Source organism: Mytilus galloprovincialis, chromosome 8 (genome assembly GCF_965363235.1).
Source record: "Mytilus galloprovincialis chromosome 8, xbMytGall1.hap1.1, whole genome shotgun sequence".
In the NCBI taxonomy this organism is placed as follows: Eukaryota; Metazoa; Mollusca; class Bivalvia; order Mytilida; family Mytilidae; genus Mytilus; species Mytilus galloprovincialis.
The window spans coordinates 495,063-509,423 of record NC_134845.1 but is presented as its reverse complement, the minus strand read 5'-3'; the positions used below and the strand labels follow the sequence as shown (position 1 = coordinate 509,423).

The 14,361-nt window shown below is 32.4% G+C and overlaps 1 protein-coding gene and 1 long non-coding RNA gene across 2 annotated transcripts in view; both read left to right on the top strand.

Annotated features, from left to right (window-relative positions):
* The window catches only part of LOC143084806 (protein Red-like), a 31,458-nt gene extending 22,130 nt beyond the window's left edge, over window positions 1–9,328 (top strand). Inside the window, exons 13-18 of the mRNA XM_076260860.1 lie at window positions 1,983–2,265; window positions 2,628–2,693; window positions 4,098–4,138; window positions 6,019–6,087; window positions 6,722–6,877; window positions 7,591–9,328. Coding sequence (XP_076116975.1) covers window positions 1,983–2,265; window positions 2,628–2,693; window positions 4,098–4,138; window positions 6,019–6,087; window positions 6,722–6,877; window positions 7,591–7,762 — 787 coding nt within the window. The 3' untranslated portion in view covers window positions 7,763–9,328. The remainder of the gene's footprint in view (window positions 1–1,982; window positions 2,266–2,627; window positions 2,694–4,097; window positions 4,139–6,018; window positions 6,088–6,721; window positions 6,878–7,590) is intronic.
* Window positions 9,329–10,913: 1,585 nt separating this feature from the next.
* On the top strand, window positions 10,914–13,869 carry LOC143084809 (uncharacterized). The gene is made up of 2 exons (XR_012981171.1): window positions 10,914–12,856; window positions 13,453–13,869. It is a non-coding gene; the product is annotated as an uncharacterized LOC143084809 (long non-coding RNA).
* The last annotated feature ends 492 nt before the right edge of the window (window positions 13,870–14,361 follow it).

Sequence of the window (14,361 nt, the reverse complement as noted above, 5' to 3'; positions counted from 1 at the left end):
GACATTGTATATTCTCTGTTTTAGTATCTATAATGACATTGTATTCTCTGTTTTAGTATCTACAATGACATTGTATTCTCTGTTTTAGTATCTATAATGACATTGTATTCTCTGTTTTAGTATCTATAATGACATTGTATTCCCTGTTTTAGTATCTACAATGACATTGTATTCTCTGTTTTAGTATCTACAATGACATTGTATTCTCTGTTTTAGTATCTACAATGACATTGTATTCTCTGTTTTAGTATCTACAAGGACATTGTATTCTCTGTTTTAGTATCTACAAGGACATTGTATTCTCTGTTTTAGTATCTACAAGGACATTGTATTCTCTATTTTAGTATCTATAATGACATTGTATTCTCTGTTTTAGTATCTACAATGACATTGTATTCTCTGTTTTAGTATCTACAAGGACATTGTATTCTCTGTTTTAGTATCTACAATGACATTGTATTCTCTGTTTTAGTATCTACAAGGAAATTGTATTCTCTGTTTTAGTATCTACAATGACATTGTATTCTCTGTTTTAGTATCTACAATGACATTGTATTCTCTGTTTTAACTTTTAGTATCTACAATGACATTGTATTCTCTGTTTTAGTATCTACAATGACATTGTATTCTCTGTTTTAGTATCTACAATGACATTGTATTCTCTGTTTTAGTATCTACAATGACATCTACAATGACATTGTATTCTCTGTTTTAGTATCTACAATGACATTGTATTCTCTGTTTTAGTATCTACAATGACTTTGTATTCTCTGTTTTAGTATCTATAATGACATTGTATTCTCTGTTTTAGTATCTACAATGACATTGTATTCTCTGTTTTAGTATCTACAATGACATTGTATTCCCTGTTTTAGTATCTACAATGACATTGTGTTCTCTGTTTTAGTATCTACAAGGAAATTGTATTCTCTGTTTTAGTATCTACAATGACACTGTATTCTCTGTTTTAGTATCTACAATGACATTGTATTCTCTGTTTTAACTTTTAGTATCTACAATGACATTGTATTCTCTGTTTTAGTATCTACAATGACATTGTATTCTCTGTTTTAGTATCTACAATGACATCTACAATGACATTGTATTCTCTGTTTTAGTATCTACAATGACATTGTATTCTCTGTTTTAGTATCTATAATGACATTGTATTCTCTGTTTTAGTATCTACAATGACATTGTATTCTCTGTTTTAGTATCTACAATGACATTGTATTCCCTGTTTTAGTATCTACAATGACATTGTATTCTCTGTTTTAGTATCTACAATGACATTGTATTCCCTGTTTTAGTATCTACAATGACATTGTATTCCCTGTTTTAGTATCTACAATGACATTGTATTCCCTGTTTTAGTATCTACAATGACATTGTATTCTCTGTTTTAGTATCTATAATGACATTGTATTCCCTGTTTTAGTATCTACAATGACATTGTATTCTTTGTTTTAGTATCTATAATGACATTGTATTCCCTGTTTTAGTATCTACAATGACATTGTATTCTCTGTTTTAGTATCTATAATGACATTGTATTCTCTGTTTTAGTATCTACAATGACATTGTATTCTCTGTTTTAGTATCTATAATGACATTGTATTCCCTGTTTTAGTATCTACAATGACATTGTATTCTTTGTTTTAGTATCTATAATGACATTGTATTCCCTGTTTTAGTATCTACAATGACATTGTATTCTCTGTTTTAGTATCTATAATGACATTGTATTCCCTGTTTTAGTATCTACAATGACATTGTATTCTCTGTTTTAGTATCTATAATGACATTGTATTCTCTGTTTTAGTATCTACAAGGAAATTGTATTCCCTGTTTTAGTATCTACAAGGAAATTGTATTCTCTGTTTTAGTATCTACAAGGAAATTGTATTCCCTGTTTTAGTATCTACAATGACATTGTATTCTCTGTTTTAGTATCTATAATGACATTGTATTCTCTGTTTTAGTATCTACAATGACATTGGAGATTATGTTCCAACTTATAACAAAGTCCAGGATAAGAAAGATAGAAAGAAAGACCGTCGTGATGATGATAGAGACAAGGGACGAGATAGGGACAGACAGAGAGAAAGAGGAGACGATCGTAGAGATAGAGACAGGGACAGACATGGTGATAGGAGAGACAAAGGTGACCGAGACAGACGGGACAGAGATCGTAGAGACAGAGATAGAGATAGGGACAGGGAAGATAGGAGGAAGAAAACATATTTTGAAAAACCAGTGGAGGAGGTATGAATTATCTGACTTAAGATTTGCACAGATTATCTTCTCTCGGATAGGTTGTCGACATAGGGACAAAGCTTTTATGTCAGGACAGACTATCCTTATTAAGAGAAAACTCAATAGGTGTCTTTATGAAACTAGTGTAGGCTTTATATATATTTATTGGTTGTTAAAAGTCCAATAAAATAACATGATACAACAGTCACTGTCACCTATTTCATGTTTTCAGAGCATTTTGATAAGATTGCTTTAGAAAGATCATGAGGCATATCCTATTTTTTTTCAAAGTTTTTTCAAAACAAAATTCTCATTTTAGACAGATATATGACATTTGGACTTTTATTTATGAAAATTTCATTGTTTTTCAGGATGAAGATCAGAAACAAGGTCAATCAGCTACTCAAGTGGTTCAGTCCATTAATGAGAAGTTTAAGGTAAGACAAGATTGTACACTTATGAGCTGGTTCAGTCCATTAATGAGAAGTTTAAGGTAAGACAAGATTATACACTTCTGAGCTGGTTCAGTCCATTAGCAGAGGCGGATTTAAGGGGGAGAGGCAGGGGGCCTGGGCTCCCCCTTTTCTGGGAAAAATTTGGTTGATTATATAGGGAATCACTTAAGCATGACCAGAGCAGGCCCCCTCTTAGGCAGTCGGTAGACCCCACTTATGAAAATTTCTGGATCTGCCATTGATATACGAGAAGTTTAAGGAAAGAAGTTTCAATTGAATTGAATTTCCCACATTTTGTTTATGTAAAAAAGATGGGGTATGATTGCCAATGAGATAACTCTACAAGAGACTAAATGACACAGAAATAACAACTATAGGTCACCGTATGGCCTTCAACAATGAGCAAAGCCCATACCCCATAGTCAGCTATAAAAGGCCCCTAAATGATAATGTAAAACAATTCAAACTAGAAAACTAACGGCCTAATTTATGTACAAAAAATGAACCAAAAAAATAGATATTTAACACATAAACAAACAATAACCACTGAATTACAAGTTCATTATTTGGGATAGGCACATATATACAATGTGGCAGGGTTAAAAATGTTAGCAGGATACCAACCCCCTCTCTAACCTAGGACAGTGGTGTAACAGTAAACATAAGAACGAACTATAAAAATCAGTTAAAAAAAGGCTTATATGTGTTTTTCTATGTTGTGATGTTATGCTATTGTTTCAGAAAAAGGGAGAAGGTTTGGTACCATTAAAACGTTTAATCCCGCTGCAAATGTTTGCACCTGTCCTAATTCAGGAATCTGATGTACAGTAGTTGTCGTTTGTTTATGTAATTTATACGTGTTTCTTGTTTCTCGTTTTTTTTTCAATTAGACCGTTGGTTTTCCCGTTTGAATGGTTTTACACTAGTAATTTCGGGCCCTTTATAGCTTGTTGTTTGGTGTGAGCCAAGGCCGTACATCGACCTTTAAGGATTTACTTTTATAAATTGTTACTTGGATGGAGAGTTGTCTCATTGGCACTCACACCACATCTTCCTATATCTATTAGCTCATCAGACGGATACAAATACAAATACAAATACAAATACTAATAGTCTAATGAGCTATTAATTATAAATTTAAAGTTTTATGTCAGATCAAAGTTTGTTTAGTCCATTGGTCAGAAAATTGAGTTAAGACAATATAGATATATTATTATTCTATTCATGAAAAACTAAGAAAAGATGTATCATAAAGAGTACAAACTTATGTTTTAAACATTAAATTAAATAAGATGTAATATGAGTCAAGACTTTTTTTGTTATAATGACTTTGTTATGCTAGTATATTATTTTGCCACTATGCCTTCATTGTAATTTTAATTTCAGAGTTTTGCTGGTATGGTAGAAGAAGAAAAGGAGAAAGAAAAGTATGTTAGAAAAGTTATCAATTTTTTGTGACCAGGTGAAATAAGGCTCAGATAAATTGAATGCAGAACGTTCATATATTTTAATAAATATAACATAGAATAGAAGGCAACAACAGATCTTATAATGCTGGCTAAGGCTCTTAGTGTTTTTTTTTTTTTTTTTTTTTTTTTTTTCTTAGTGTATTATAGGACAAGCCTATCATACCTTTTTTTTCTTTTTTTTTTTTTTTTTTTTTTTTTTTTGGGGTAGGCATTTGTTGCCCCCTTAACAAAAAATTGTATAACAATCTAATAGGGCCTGGGCTTATCTCGCCCTTTATTTAAATAATTTCAAATACAAATTATTCTGTTCAACTAGTTTTTCAATGTCTTTCACTCGCTGTTCTGAGTAGAGAAAGTTCCTCTTATCTCTGATATCTAACCAATGGTCATGGCTTCTCTTGACATCCTTATAGAAGGCCTCATTGACTTGTTTCTCTATCAGTCCTTGTTCTTTTAAGGTTTCACAATTTGCTTTCAGTATTGTTGTTTCTCCTTCCACTTCTAGTAGGTAAGTCTTTAGTGTGATTTTTTGTATTCTTATCTCCCCCTTTTTGTGTTTGTGGCGTTCCTTTCTTTCTCTACCAGTTGTCGATGTACCCTCAGCATCAATAGAGGAAGCGGGACCTTTTGGCGATGATGTGGCTGTTGGTAGTGGAGGAGCTTCATCTTTCTTAGAGATTAGCTCAGCCGGTGCGTCCGTTGCCGAATCTGTCTATTGGTTGAGCGGTATTGCCTAGCTCATCAGATTTTGAGGAGTCATTGTCTAACATTTGAGCTGGAGTTCCAATCTCTGCAGTTGACTCAGACTTTTTGGCCAAATATGCCCTCAGCCTGCGGTTATTCCTTTCAAAACGGGACTTTGATGACTTCTTTTTAGGTGGTAATGTAGACCTCTCTCTTTCCGCTATCTTCCCTGGTGTCCATTTTACTGTAAGTTTGTAACTTCCATTCCGAGCTGATAAAACCCAGTCGGCGGCTTGGTGTTCTAACAAATGCAAAATGGTAAAGATATCACCAGATAATACGGGCTGTTGTTGGTGTGTTTCACTGCCATCATCAGACATTATGAGAGTTTCCAGGACATAATGTAAACACGTCCGTCCAGGTGAAAATCTACTCACTCACTCTTAGTGTTGTTTCTGGTGTTTCTTGTTTTGCATTGACAATATAGTTAAAAAGTACAATATATATATAGTCAAAAGGTGAACTGTTAAACTAGATAAAACCAGATAAAACAACTATTAAATAAAGTAGTTTGTCCAATAGCCAGTGGTGAGTAAATATCAAAGAGCCCAAATGAATATTTGGGATTCATTGAACCATATAATACAAAATATGTTCAATATTAAGATCATTTTAGTAGGGTAAAATAGATATAAACTATGTACAAAGTTGGAAATAATATCAAATAGATAATATGTATAAAAATTAACTTTTCCACATTAAGATTAAAAGACAGATTTATTATCATAAAGACAAAACCTGAATATTTGCAATCAATGTGGCAATAATTGCTTGTTTTTCAATTTCAATTTTACAATGGAATAATTTAAAAAAAATTATGAATTGCAATTTCTCAAGCAAATAAGAAAATAAAAAAAATATTGATAATGAATTGCCTTGGTTAAAAGATTTTCCATTGTATAAAAGTCTTTAAAGTCAAGCCATTTCCAACAGATGTTACATGTTTGTCCTAATATTGTGCAACAGATTATTTTAGGGTAAATGTTCACTTACATGTTTGGTCTTCCACATTCTGAATCTTGATTTTACTTAATAGCAATTTTAAATGCTTATTTTTCTGCTGAAGTGTATAATGTAATTATTTTATCTTATAGAGGCAGCACTAAACTACAGAAGCTGAAAGGAAAGATTGATCATTACGGATACGATGAATGTTACCCTGGGTAAGTATAATGAATGTCACCCTGGGTCAGATCATAAAAACTACAAATCATCTAGTCTATCTAGGTTGAAACATTTCTATAATGAGAATGCTATTTACAAATTATTACATGTCAAAAAGTAGCAGAAGTTACCAGCCAGACATTCAACTCTCAAGCCAATGAGAAACTGACTGTGATGGCAAAAAAAACAAAAAACGTAAATGACAAACAGCAGTCTACACAATACCTGACAGAAAATAAACTCATCATAGATACCAGGATTGGTATTTGCGCCAGACATGCATTTCATCTACATAAGACTCATCAGTGACGCTCCAATTCAAAAATGATAAAAAGGCCAAATAAAGTAGGAAGTTAAAGAGCATTGAGGACCACAAATTTCTAAAAAATTTGCCAAATATACCTAAGGTAATGTATTCCTGAGATAGAAAAGCCTTAGTATTTCAAAATATTAAAAGTTTTGTAATCACATTAATTTATAATTATGACCATATTAGTGATTATTCATGTCAACAAAGAAGACAAAAACTCATAACTGTTGTCTTTGCTTTATTTAGGGAGTACACATTTTGTATCTACAACTCCTTCTTTGTTTGTTTACAGTTAATTACAAATTGTACTTATTTGTTTTCAGTGAATGGCAGATGCAGGATACACTGGATGATTCGGATGATGAAGTGGACTATAGTAAAATGGACCAAGGAAATAAAAAAGGTCCAGTTGGTCGATGGGACTTTGACACACAAGAAGAATACAGTGATTACATGTCTAACAAGGAGGCACTTCCCAAGTAAGTAGCCCAAAGTTAAATAACTCCCAAAATTAAATATTTCGCTTTGTGAACAAACCCATGCTCTAGATCCAATAAAATTTGTTTGCAGATGCGTAAATTGACTTCTTCAGAATAATGAATTTTATCAAATTATCATGCACTTAATATATTTCCTTAACGTGCACATGATGGTACTAATTCATTTATTATGACTGTAATGTGTTGCATTCCAAAATTGACTTATTTGACATAGATACGACAACCGTTCATGCTGGCTGTTCAAACTCCTCCCTCTGAAAAATCACAATGCCAGCCATTTGCTTCTATACAAACAAAAAAGGGAGATTCATGGAAGAGCCTACACAAATGCTTTTACACTTATTCTTATCGAATTACCTAAATTGTCCTATTCAGAATCGAAATAATTGATGCAAGCTATACTTTATTGTAGTTTTAACATGGGTAGGCATTATATTCGTTTTATTTTAGCCCTCACTATCGCTTACCCATGTTAAAACTACAATAAAGTATAGCTTGCATCAATTATTTCTTAATTTTAAACCAAACAATTTATAATGGGCTCACTCGATATTCTTGCTTATAAAGTCAGTATCAAAAACATAAATGCCATTATTCTTTATCAAACACTAAAAACTTACAAAAACTTTTTCATTTACTAAAAATGTTGTTACCAAGTAATGTTTTACAGTGTAATTTCTTGTCTTTTTTAGGGCAGCGTTTCAATATGGAGTTAAGATGGCTGATGGAAGGAAAACCAGGCGTGCAGGACCGAAAGATGAAAAGGCCGAACTAGATAAACAATGGCAGAAAATTCAAAATATACTAAACAAGCGTAAAACAGGAGAATCAGGTGACTCAGGTGGCAAAAAACCAAAATACTAAAATGAGAAAACCTTTTCAACAAAACTGTTAAAAGCAAAAAGCATTGAAAGTAAAAGAAAATAAAATTTGATGTCAATGAGTGAAAAGAGTGAAACAAATGTGTCTATTTGTTTTAGTTTATTGTCTTGTATGATTGAAAATTTGTAAATTTCAAAAATCTGATTGTGATGATTGAGGTTAATTATTTATTTGTTGTATAATGGTGAATCTATTCATAAGATATGTATCATTGTATAATGGTGAATCTATTCATAAGATATGTATCATTGTAAGGGAGGTCACTAATGCTGATTTTACAACAAAAAAGAAATTATCCTCACATGAGAGTTTAGCTTTCAGAAAATTCAATCATTTATTGAATTTAAATCAAAATTAGTTAAAGGAGTAGAAATTGATGTGTCAATATTTCGTCCATCCAAATGTTCTTTCAATTCTTCTGGTAGTAAAAAAAAGTCTATGATTTTATATATATGCACATGTTCAAACAGTAGAAACAGAACATAATTACATTTTCTCTTGACAGTTCAAACCTCCTTTAATACAAATAAGTAGCAACAGTTTCCTCGACTCGACTAAAGGAGTAGGTCCGGTAAGGACCGATTTTGGCCTCAAATTTCAGGTTCATCTGACGAAAGATTTTGACCACTTGTTAAACACTTAAGTGTCTATTTTATTTGAATTAATTAGTTGATGTGAAAGATTTTAACAGATTTAGTCATTAAAAACGATCCGATTCAAGCTCAAATATGAAAAATCTACCTAATATGCCGAAAAATGTCACTTTTTAGATGGTTTTTGGTAAAAATGAAAGTGGCCACATCCGTGTTCATCCTCGACCTTTATATATGTTATGTATTATCATAAAATACAACTTACATTTCAATATTAAGGATGAACACGAATGCGGCCACTTTCGTTTTACACGAAAACCGTCTAAAATTTAACTAAAATGCTAGAATTATGAGGATTTCAGTAATTTAGCATGACTTAATGGTGCTAGTACCGTATATGTGTGCATTGTATTGTCAAAAACAGCCCATATTTATGTAGCAGAAGCATTCTACTGTCCAATAAATAACTAAAGGTTTACATTTAACAATTTTGTAAAACTGCTATATTTTGGGGCCAAAAAGGGGTCTTACTGAACCTACTCCTTTATTGGATCTGTTTTTAAATTTTTTATATTTTTTGCATTTGTTTTCTCCATTTATCCTGTTTACTTGTGTTACTTTAATGTTATTTGACCTTGACTCTATAATGTAATCTTGAACAATAATCATGAATACTATGTGTATAAAATAAATGTTTTCATTACAAAAAATATGAATTTTGTTTTTACTGATGAGAACAGGTTATTTTTTTATTTTTCATTAAGCAAGATTAGCTGGCCATTTACATTTCCTTAAAAAGAAAATATGAAAGTTTTATGTATTCTGTTAAATGAATAATTGATAATAACTCTGACAAAACTGATATACAAGTCATGTGATCTTCTGAAAGATTATGTTTCTTTTTTTCTTTACTGCAATTACATAATTTATGTTCATTAAAATATTTTATACAAGAGGTATTCTATCAGTTTATTTTATCATTACTGGGATTTCCTGTTTTCATTTTTCCGTGATATAAAAATAATAAGAAGTGGTATTATTGCCAAGTATACAATTATCATCAAGAGACCAAATGTTGTGGATCTTTAATACAGCTAAAAGTTCACTGTAAGGCCTTCAACCATGAGCAAAACTCATAATCTATTTATATAGTAAGCTATAAAAGACTGTTTGCCTTTTTTCTAGGGTCATATTTTATTATTGACAGAGTTTGAGGTCAACAGATTTTTGTATTACCATCAGTCTGTTGTTTAAAGCTTCATGAGGTTTAACAGTTAAGTCTGAGGGTCAATCATCAGCTGTTTACCAAGATTGAAGCCTATAACTTACTATGGATTCATTATTATTCGTTGGATACCAATTTTCCTTTGTTTTGTGGGGATAGGTGAACCATGAAATCAAATGTTCAATAAAATACATATTTCTAATAGGCTTTGTATACAGAGATTGTCAAAACCAGGAAATCAAATATCCAGGAATATGCAAGTTTACAGCAATCCACAAAAATTGATACCCACGAAAAGTCAATGTATCCACAGTATTTGTATCTTTTTAAACATAAATGAAGATGCCTACAAGGCCAATCTATAAGGATAGTTTGGTAAATCCTATTTCTTTTAATATCCAAGAAACAGAAAGGAGAACTTTACATTGACCACAATGAACATTGAAAGTCAAGGTCAGATGAACCCTGCCAGACAGACTTGTACCCTCATCATCCCCTACCCTAAATATGGTATCTGAAGAGAAGGACAAAAGTAAAGAAACTTACCATTGATTGATTGATTGATAAATTGGTGTTTAAAACAACTTTCAACACTTGGGCCAAAATAAAAATATGGTTTGTTTCCCCTCGCCCGACCGACTCAGAGAAATCCCGCAGACTCAAAAGTTTTTATTCCGTTTTTTTGCAACATTTTTTTAGCTCACCTGTCCCGAAGGGACAAGTGAGCTTATGCCATCACTTGGCGTCCGTCGTCGTCCGTCGTCGTCCGTCGTCTGTCGTCGTAAACTATTTCAAGAATCTTCTCCTCTGAAACTACTGGGCCAAATACTTTCAAACTTTAACTGAATGTTCCTTAGGGTATCTTATTTATAAATTGTATCCGAAGTTTTGATCTATCAACAAACATGGTCGCCATTGCTAAAAATAGAACATAGGGGTCAAATGCAGTTTTTGGCTTATAACTCAAAAACCAAAGCATTTAGAGCAAATCTGACATGGGGTAATATTGTTTATCAGGTCAAGATCTATCTGCCCTGAAATTTTCAGATGAATCAGACAACCCGTTGTTGGGTTGCTGCCCCTGAATTGGTAATTTTAAGGAAATTTTGCTGTTTTTGGTTATTATCTTGAATATTATTATAGATAGAGATAAACTGTAAACAGGAATAATGTTCAGCAAAGTAAGATTTACAAATAAGTCAACATGACGGAAATGGTCAGTTGACCCCTTTAGGAGTTATTGCCCTTTATAGTCAATTTTTAACCATTTTTCATAAATCTTAGTAATCTTTTACAAAAATCTTCTCTGAAACTACCGGGCCAAATACTTCCAAACTTTAATTGAATGTTCCTTAGGGTATCTAGTTTGTAAATTGTATCCGAAGTTATGATCTATCAACAAACATGGTCGCCATTGCTAAAAATAGAACATAGGGGTCAAATGCAGTTTTTGGCTTATAACTCAAAAACCAAAGCATTTAGAGCAAATCTGACAGGGGTAATATTGTTTATCAGGTCAAGATCTATCTGCCCTGAAATTTTCAGATGAATCAGACAACCTGTTGTTGGGTTGCTGCCCCTGAATTGGTAATTTTAAGGAAATTTTGCTGTTTTTGGTTATTATCTTGAATGTTATTATAGATAGAGATAAACTGTAAACAGGAATAATGTTCAGCAAAGTAAGATTTACAAATAAGTCAACATGACGGAAATGGTCAGTTAACCCCTTTAGGAGTTATTGCCCTTTATAGTCAATTTTTAACCATTTTTCGTAAATCTTAGTAATCTTTTACAAAAATCTTCTCCTCTGAAACTACTGGTCCAAACACTTCCAAACTTTAACTGAATGTTCCTTAGGGTATCTAGTTTGTAAATTGTATCAGAAGTTGTGATCTATCAACAAACATGGTCGCCATTGCTAAAAATAGAACATAGGGGTCAAATGCAGTTTTTGGCTTATAACTCAAAAACCAAAGCATTTAGAGCAAATCTGACACGGGATAATATTGTTTATCAGGTCAAGATCTATCTGCCCTGAAATTTTCAGATGAATCAGACAACCTGTTGTTGGGTTACTGCCCCTGAATTGGTAATTTTAAAGAAATTTTGCTGTTTTTGGTTATTATCTTGAATATTATTATAGATAGAGATAAACTGTAAACAGCAATAATGTTCAGCAAAGTAAGATTTACAAATAAGTCAACATGACGGAAATGGTCAGTTGACCCCTTTAGGAGTTATAGCCCTTTATAGTCAATTTTTAACCATTTTTCGTAAATCTTAGTAATCTTTTACAAAAATCTTCTCCTCTGAAACTACTGGGCCAAATACTTCCAAACTTTAACTGAATGTTCCTTAGGGTATCTAGTTTGTAAATTGTATCCGAAGTTATGATCTATCAACAAACATGGTCGCCATTGCTAAAAATAGAACATAGGGGTCAAATGCAGTTTTTGGCTTATAACTCAAAAACCAAAGCATTTAGAGCAAATCTGACGTGGGTAATATTGTTTATCAGGTCAAGATCTATCTGCCCTGAAATTTTCAGATGTATCAGACAACCTGTTGTTGGGTTGCTGCCCCTGAATTGATAATTTTAAGGAAATTTTGCTGTTTTTGTTTATTATCTTGAATATAATTATAGATAGAAATAAACTGTAAACAGCAATAATGTTCAGCAAAGTAAGATCTTCAATTAAGTTAATTTGACCAAAATTGTCAATTGACCCCTTAAGGAGTTATTGCCCTTTAAAGACTTTTTTCACAATTTGTTCATCATGTTGACTTACTTTAAAAAATCTTCTCCTTTGAAACTGCTGTATCAATTTCAGCCAAACTTAGCCTTGTGTTCTTCAGTAATTGCAAATTGTGGTAATGAAATAAAAAACTTGTGCAAAAATCACCTGTACGAGTATGAGGATCAAGAAACATGGAACGACGTGCTGCATGACGTTTTGGAAGGAGAAAACTTCCCGTTCCACAAAACTGACACTATTACTACATGTGTTTCCGATAAATTAACGGGAACGGCAACTTTTAAGCCAGATATGGAAGAACCCATCAGAATCGTAAAGGAATTTGACAGAACATTGAAATATGTAACCTTTACTATAAACAGAGACAAAGATGTTGGTTTGACCAACCCAGACAGTAGGAAAACCACTTCTACAACACAGTCGGCCTTCACTGTCATGATGAATTCCTGTAATTGTAAAAAGGATCCCAAACATAAGGATATAAAAGCAGCAAATTTCACAGGTAGGTAAATTGAAACATAATCATTTCTCAAAGAGGGGATTGGTTTCTTTAGGATAAGGGAAACCTTCTCCCATCTCCTCTTTTTTGTTGCATCTGACAGTCCTGGGTTAAGGGTTGGGGGTAAAAAGCTTTAAAATGGGGGGAACCCCTGCTCAAATTTTTTTTGGTTACAGCAAATTTGTTCAAAAAAACTAATATACCATACAGATAAAACCATATATCCAATTATTTTTTTTTTTGCATCTTTGACACGTGAATGATAACCTGGCAGTGGTAAGAGGAAGGGCTTGTTACTGAATAGCTGCGGAACCGTAGCTCTTTAGGTCCTTGTGGTATTTTTTTATTTTTTGCAGACTCCGCTAAAAATAAAAAAAAATAACATAAGGACCTAAAGAGCTACGGTTCTGCAGCTAGTTACTGAAGGGTTATGGGTTCGACTCTGGTCACCGTCAATATTGTGTTGTTACCTTGAGCGAGATATTTTAATTTGAAAACAGAATACGTATGTCATGTATGATAAAGATTTCAAATCATTCAAATGAATACTTTAATGCTATATAGGATTATTTTAAATTTTGAAATTTGATTTTTTGCAGGTGATGGGAAAGTATTTGTAAGACTTCAATTGTCATGCTCTAGCCACATTGAATTTGCCTTTTATGCCTCCAATATTGGTAGGGTGGATCTATGTGCTCATTGTGCTTCACCTGAAACGAACAAGGATCAAGAACTGCTAAAAAAATTTAAAGTCGTATTACCTGTTTGTGGAGAGTGTATCCAAAGAAAGAAAGATATCCCCAAAAGAAATCCCAAAAACTGAAATGTTGACATTCATATTTGTATTTTCAAAAGTACTTAATGAAGAGACTCTGACACCCAGAACCGCAACAGTTTTTCTGCTGTTTTATTGATTCATTGTTTGAAGTTCTGTCCGACATTTGTTTTATTTCTATTAATTTGTTTTCAATCTAGTCATTTGTTTAATTCAAAATTCATTAAAGCATTAAAATCTGTCTGATGTATTGATAAATAAGTGTCAAGGCTATTCCAGCAAAGAATTTACCCCCTCATTACTCAGGACTTAAAAATCACTTTGTATCTATTGAGACTATATGCATATTAGTTTAGTTTGTTATCTTTTAGCTCAAATAAAGTTCATTCTAATAATTTTATTAATATTGGTGATTTCCTCAATGTCAGAAGCAAAATCTGAGTCCTGAGCTGTCAGAGGGTAAATTGTTTGATGGAACATTCTTCAGGTTGAACAACTACAGTACATGCATATATATATTTAAAACAGTTTGCTACTTAGTAGTCACTGTCAAAGAGGGAAAAAAATCACAGTCATGAACAATTCTGAGATACAAATCCAAATCAAATCAAATAAAATTAATGTCAAGTTGACACCTGACACAGAGAGCTACAAACATTTAGACAATTTAACACATACATTTAAGTTGCTACAGATGGCTATATATGCCAGACATACACATAATCGATTTGTT